Source organism: Pundamilia nyererei, unplaced genomic scaffold (assembly GCF_000239375.1).
Source record: "Pundamilia nyererei isolate P.nyererei 1_Seehausen unplaced genomic scaffold, PunNye1.0 scaffold00001, whole genome shotgun sequence".
Lineage (NCBI taxonomy): Eukaryota > Metazoa > Chordata > Actinopteri > Cichliformes > Cichlidae > Pundamilia > Pundamilia nyererei.
In genome coordinates, this window is record NW_005187402.1 from 5,583,577 (window position 1) to 5,591,137 (window position 7,561).

General features: G+C 42.7%; 1 protein-coding gene across 1 annotated transcript in view; it reads right to left on the reverse strand.

The window, feature by feature from the left end:
• Positions 1-7,561, reverse strand: part of efnb1 (ephrin-B1) — a 55,345-nt gene that overhangs the window by 6,150 nt on the left and 41,634 nt on the right. Inside the window, exon 3 of the mRNA XM_005719556.2 lies at positions 2,476-2,568. Within this exon, the coding sequence (XP_005719613.1) occupies positions 2,476-2,568 (93 nt within the window). The remainder of the gene's footprint in view (positions 1-2,475; positions 2,569-7,561) is intronic.

The following is a 7,561-nucleotide window of genomic DNA, read 5'->3' on the forward strand; positions in this document are numbered from 1 at the left end:
GCTCTAATTTCTCGAGGACCTTCTTCAAATAGTTACTGGGTTGGACGGGAACATTATACATCAAAAGTTCCGCCCGCAGAAATAGATTTAAAAGTAGTAGCAGCAGGGCCAACAGCATCTTTTCTATCAAGGTTTTTAGGGCACATTGATTGTGAGTGACAGCTCGCTATGGACCATTTTGGAAAATGAGCGCATCGCTCTGGCGAAGTTGAGGAACAGCCAGGAGGTACAGGAACACACTCCAGCTGAGACAAACTTTCCTCGAACTTTCCTCGAAAAGGACATTTCCTTTCAACTTTGATTAACGTTAAACGATGAAATTGTTTCCCCCCAGTTAATAGCGTGGCGTAAAACCCCGCACTCATGCATCCGTGTTGTCATTCTGCGAGGGGATTGCAATCCCAGGCTATTGGATGCTCAAATTGACCTACATGGAAAGATAATGCAACGGCTGTCTCCTTGTGAGATTGCTGTGGGTATTTTTCACTGTATTTGCTGAATTTGTTCCCACTCAGACCTTGCTAGCATCAGCAGCTTGTTAGCTTCTATTCTCTCTGTCTCTCTTTCTCTGGCTGCCAGGATATGCTGCTGTCATCTCGCAAGCCAGAATTCAAATATCTGCACACAAATTTGCAGACACACACACACACACACACACACACACTGGAGATTTCTCAGCGAGACTGAGCGAGTTTATTTTTGACGGGATGTTGGGATCGAGCTTTTAAGCTGGAATCAGATCACTGTGGCAGGCAGATGTTCCTCTCAGATGGTGGTTAGTGTCTCTTTCGGTCAAAACAACCAAACTGAGGATTGGGGAAATGTTTACAGAGTAACACATCTGTGTACTGTATTCTGTCAAACTCAGGATATGGATGTCCACATATCAAGTAAAACTGCGTATAAAAGTGAAATGTATGATGCAAACCAAATGTTGCGACCAAAGATATCCAAACAAAGTGAGCTTGTTTACTTCTAGCATTTTTAGATGACTTGCCCCGACCGTGCACTTACATACCAATTTCAAACACATTTTCGTTCTGTGATTACTGTATAAGAATCACAGCCGAGGAACATCAGAGGCCTTTTTTTACAATTTGGAACTGGAGTCATTCCTCATAGATGTTTCTCATTTGGTTGTTATTCCTCCGGGATCTCATTTTCCACACTGTGCAAAAACTGTTTGTGGATATTTAAGATGTACTCAAAACTAGTGTACGAGTGTAGAGATGAGCTAATGGATAAAATCAACCATTAGGGTAAATGTAACTTTATATGGTAATGACAATCTATATTGAGGTAGTGCTTTCTTTCTTTTTTTTTTTTTTTTGCTCTGTTCAAGTGAAAATGATGACAGGAATTCAATGGGTGGCAAATCAGGTCAGTGACGCACAAATCCTGAAAATTCAATAGTGTAATCTATAAAGTAGTCCTAGTTATTGATTTACAATATTGCCTGTAACTATGTAATGCAACACAGATATCAAAGGGGTAATAACTGCAGTATTTCAGCCTGCCCTAGAGTCCAAAATGAATCGATAGCTACTGATTTTAAAGTGATGCCTAAAACTGAAATTTATGTTTTTGTAATAATTAAACGTTTTCTTAAATTGTGTTTAAAAAATACACAATTTTGTAACAATTAATTGAAAGCTACAAACGACTTCACATGCAAAGCTTCCATAACTGCTCATCAAATAACTGATGAAATATAATAAAATACAACACTTCTTCTGATAAAAGCTACAAGATACGAAAGAAAGTATCAAATAATTATTTCCAAGGTCAAGATTAAGTCAAAGTTTAACATGTTTGAATGAAATTTGAAAACGACTGGAATTAACTTTCAGCATAACTGTAAACAATTTGTACTTAATTAGCCTAAATATCTTTTTTTTTTTTAACTATTTGGTAAGTTTTTTGGGTTTTTTTAGAAAATTGTTCATATTGATGATCTCACCGTGTTTTTATTATCTTCTTTTACAACTATATTTTTTTCTAAACTACCACAAAATACTGCTTTAACAATACTATTTTGATTTTTTCTTAAATATTTTAGAATAATAAACACAAAAAAAATAATAAAAGGTTAATATCAGATCATCTTTTCCTCATTATACACAGAAAAGTCCAAATCTAGTTTGTAAATGTCAATTTCATTTTATCTGGAGCAGCTCGTTTAGATGTCAACATTTTATCGAGTCCCATCATCGCCACGTCGCTCAAACTCAATAAATTAGGTACTTCCCTCAAAGAAGTCAAATAAAAAAATGACAATAATATTAACCTTGGTGGCCAATCTATTTTCTAGCGTAACTTAACAGCTCCGCAGAGCAGGTCTGGTCGGAGGCCGGAGGCAGTCGTGTCACACTAGTAACGCACGGCGTTAAATGAAAATGTCACACCAAAGTGAAACATCGCTTTGAGGCAGAAGCGCTGTATTGTGTTCTACATGTGAGGTGAGCGCACATTTACCTTGCCCGACTTTCATGATGACTTTCATGGCTCGGCTCTTGCACACGCCTCCCTCCCGGTTCTCGAGGCCCTCGACTGTACCGTTGGAGGTTGCTGGAGGGTAAGAAGGAGAAAGTGGGGGGAAAAAAAGAGGGAGAGAGAATGAGAAGAAGTGGGAGGACGTTGATGGAGGGTAAAGAAGAGAAAAGTGGGGGTGGGGGGGGGAGAGAGAAGATGACACACCGGTTAATGAGCACGTCCATAACGCACAGAACTAATCAATATTTACGACAAGCACTGATTAGCTGTTCCAGTGATTAGCCGTTCTCATCCTCAATCAACCGCCGGCTTCTCTCAACGGTGTGTCTCATTAACACAATAAAGTGAAGTCAAATGAATGGAACAACATTAGAGTCTACTGAGGGAGGTGGGTGCTGAGGTGAAGAGAAGAAACATGGTCAAACCTGCGTGTGTGTGTGTTTCTACTTGTGCATAGTTTAGCAGTGAGGCATGCCAGCAAGACTTCCAGCTGCTTGCCAACTCCTCCAGCAGCTTACTCCCTCTGAGCCACATGTGTCACTACTTGCTGGTATTGCAGCGAGCTAAATGCCTCCCTCAGTGTGTGTGTGTCCATTTTTATATTGGTGCATGTGTGCGTGTCAGCCTCTCTGCATTTGTGTCAAAGCGCACGCTCGTTCCCTAAGTTGAGCGAGGAGCTCAGGGTTGAGGGCTGTTTATTCAATGTCACATTCACTTCAGACACCGCGATACAATTGGCCGTCTATTTTAGGGCCCATGATAATGACCTAGGGAGACAGAGTGTGACTCTGACCTTAACACTGGGCAGCTAAGCACACGGCTGTATGCGTGCTCGAGTGTGTGTGTGTGTGGGCATGCGCCTGTGTGGGTGCATATGATGGCAGCTCTAATTTTGGAATTCCCCAAATGATCTCCATCTCCGCTTAGTCTGCCGTTTCAACTCACTCCCTTCCTCTGAAATGCTTTTGTTTCTCTTCCTCGCATTATCCGTCTTGCTCTCTCTTTCCCTGCTTTTTTTCCCCTCCGCTCACTTCATTTAGTTTTTTTTTAGTCTTCTTTTTTTATCAGCACTATCTGGCTCTACCCCTCCCCTTCCCTCCCTCTTAACTCAATGACCATCTCCCTGGGTGATTGCCTCAGATGGCACCCTCATTATGATGAGATAGTCTTGGAGAGGCTGCTTATCTAATGATGACACAAAGAGAAGCAGACTTGGCAACAGGCAGGGGAGTTGGGTGGGTCCAAACAATGCACTACAAACACGGCTGGCACGGTGCATCAGTGTTTCTACACGCGTTCCCCTGCTAGAAACTGATGTTGTATCGCTCTGTGTTGAAATTTGGCTCCGGAGCGACGTAAAAGCTCATCTAGCTGATTCATGTCCCATCACTCCTAAGTGTTATTAATGTTGACATTTTGTTGCCCTGTGGGATTTCAGCTTTGTGCTTCGGCAAAATTGAAGAAAACCAAATAATGAATTGCACTAATATTATGCTACATTATCAGATCGCACTCAAGAGTCGGCGGCAAATTTACAACGAGAACCACAACATTTTGTCAGCGTGGCCGGAGAACTCGATAATTTGCGAGAATGATTGTGATAACATCATGTCAGGGGCTCTTTGGCAAAATCCCCCTCGCTGTAGACTCAACACGACTGAGTGAACCGGACACCGAAATATATACGAGGGGGCCAGAGGAGCCCGGCGCTGCGCAGGACCAGAAAAAAAATAAGAGCGAGAGAGACTTGAAATTTACGTGGGGCATTAATGTGAAAGAACACTCACGACTAAGTGAGTCTTATGATTTATGTAAAGTCTACACAGGGACTGTGTCTCTTCTAAAGGGAACATTCAAAGACAGTGAGGTGAACAGGCCTGTTTCCAGTCTTGAAGGCGCACACCCGTCTCCCAGCCCCCGAATGGCCCAGACGCTGCCACAAGTGCTAACCTCATCCTGCCATTTTCCACCCAATTTCTTCTCTTCGTTCAATTTTTAAATTTCCAGGGCAAGGTTATACAAAAAAATGAGCTCTTTGAAGATCAAGCTCAAAGGCGCTTGAATAATCTGACTAACAGTGAGCTTCATGCTATGAATTTTATATCCTCTCCAGGAGAGCAAATCTACTCAGTGTTAACTTACTCCTGTCATCTAAATTAACTATTCCTTCAGGCTGGCTGAACGGGCCTGTGCAGTACTGATGTGGCATAATGATAAGTTGCCCCTCTGGGGCCTCTGTTTAGCCAAACAACTGAGACTGAAAACAGAGCAGGATTTATAAAGAGATGATTGCTTTATATGTTGTTTGCATTCAGGCCATTTAAAAGTCAAATAATTCAGCCCTTTACTGTACCAGTGGAAATTCATAATCCGATTAAATGTGTCCAATTTTAACCACATTTCCTTATGTGAATCATTTTTTAAGTATTATTCAAGATGGAAATCAACTAAAGAGACAACTGTTGAGCGCATTTAAAAACCTGCACTAAATCTCGAAACTCGCACACCGTTAAGAAACGTGCATTCCTGTGTTGCTTGATATCGGTGCATTCACATCTATCATGTCAAAGATCAGAGGAAAAAAAACTGCCAGCCATGTTTCTCAGAACCCCCAACCTTACTCTGCAAATAAAGACATACTGCCAGCTTCCTCCTCTTTAAATCTAAAAGCCTTTCGCTCATTCTATCACTTCTTCCTCTCACTCAATTTGTCCTCCCCTCTTTAACCCTCCCTCTCTTTCATTTCATCCCTCGCATACTGACGCTAATCCAAATCTGGATTTTCAGATATTAAAAGGCCGACGGTCGTGTCGCATTTTGGAAAGAGGAAACTGGGGAATTGGGTCTTCCCGTGTGTCTCGGGCAGAGATAAAAACACATGGGGATAAAGGAACGACAGCATGAAGAACAAAGAAACTCCCAGTCTGCTGCTAATGATTTGGGGGAACAAACTGTTTCAGAGTGCAGCGGTTCAGAATACAGAAAGAGCTGGTCATTGCATGAAGGAATGTTGCTTTTTTTTAATAAAGCCGACGGCTCCAAAGAATGGCTTTTGTATGATTTAAGGCCCTTTTTGTGGGTGTGGATCACTGGCCACAGAGTGACTAGTGGGGGGAACAAAAGATCTACAGCTGCTGAAGTCATAAGAGAAACCAGGTGCCAAATGTTGATGTTGGGAAATATCGACAGCACGAATGTATCGGCCAAGGAGAAGCCTTACGGGGGGAAAAAAATTTTTAAAAAAAGAGCTGGCCTGGAAGAAAGGCTCCCGTTCCAACGCTACACACGTACAACTACTGCACACATTACCTAAAGCATAACCCATTAACATGCATATGTGAATGTAGGCGCTTGCAAATACACCAGTGCACACAGACTTCACAAGGACATACAGGGTAGAGTGGAAGGGCTGCTCCCCGAGGTGCTCTGAAGAGAAGAGTGGGAGAAGTGTGAGAGGCGCACCACTGACTGGCCAAGACAACGCGAGCTAAGGCTAGAGTGCGAAGCGGTGGTCTATATATTGCTTTCATACAACGCAATGGGCTGTGTGTCCGTGAGTGTGCGTAACGCTGCTGTGTGTGTGTCTATGCGTGCAACATCTGCCCAAAGCACCAAACCAGGGGATGGATAGAGCCCATGTGACAGACAGAGAGCAGGTTGTTTAATGAGAAAGTGGATGAGAGGTGACATTCATTGGCTACCTTTCACACACACCACCGACAACACTCCCCACCCCCCCACTTCCATTCTCTACAGCATTCAGACTTCCACTTAGACGAGCTGAGCAGGCACTGGGTAGTCACAGTAACCACCAGTAATAATGTCTATATTTTCCAAAAAAAAGCTAAATACATAAACAGGCACAACCACAATCTGATCATTTACACTTAGCATCAAGGAAAAACACCAGCACAAAGAGCTTTTTCATCAATTTGAGGCAAAAGCAGGGAGCTAACGCAGCTGTGGCAGGTATGAGTGTCTGCATCAAACAGAGCGTCACAGCAGAAATGGCTATTTCTCATACCTGCGACCTTCCTATCTCGGCTTTTGTTTACATTACCAAACCAGAATCAAAGTGGTGAGAAGGAAAAGAGGGCCTATTTGCACAAAATATTTCACTCCTGAATAAGCACAGAGAGGGTTAGATTAGGTTTATGCGCCTGATTCCAGAGATAACCCACCCCAGCAGATCTGGCATGCATGCAAGAATGCATGCACACACTCACACACACTCTTCCACAGACACAAACACAAAGTGAGGTTGGCAGACTGGAAATAATACTGGGGGATCTAGATGTTTGCACTTTGAACCTTTTCTAATCCTTAGTATTAGGGCATGGCTAAAGCCTGATTATGGTGGAATGAAATGGATCTAAATAGATGTCCCAACCCATCAGCCTTCCATTTCTTTGTCCTAGAAATAGAAATGGAAATAAGTAATCAACCTCCAACCTCTCACTGGCCGACTCTCCCACGTAGCCTCCTCCGCAGGTTTGGCACCAGCAAAGAAAATTCATTCAGACTTTTCACATCATCTCTGATGAATTGGGTGCTCTCTCAGCCTGGCCGAGGCTTTTTTTTTAAATTCCCGTGTTTCTTTTCAGTAATAAAACCTGACAGACAATATAAAATAGTCATATCTTCAACGCTAGTCCCGCGAATTTTTTATGCCATTTTGGAAATTCAATATTGAATTTAGGTTAGAATGAATGTGGTTTTGAGTAATGAGGGTGGACACAGATGATTTTCTCATCTTCACATTCAAAAGCTTTTTTCTTTTTTTTTTTACAATTTACTCTTGCAAGCATCACCATGCACCAGCTCTGGCATTACCACGTGCTGTCTGCTCTCAGGAGCCACTTTGCTGAGGGTACAGAGAGCAGGTAGCAGCAGCGTTAGAGACGAGGTTTAAGGCTGGTTAGCGGCCCAGTGCACACAACTGTTGCTTAGCTCACTGCTTCAGTATACAGCCAGAGGGGGAGCTCCTCTCCTGTGCCCTCATTAGAATCCTCTCTCTCTCTCTCTCTCTCTCACACACACACACACACACACACACACACACACACAC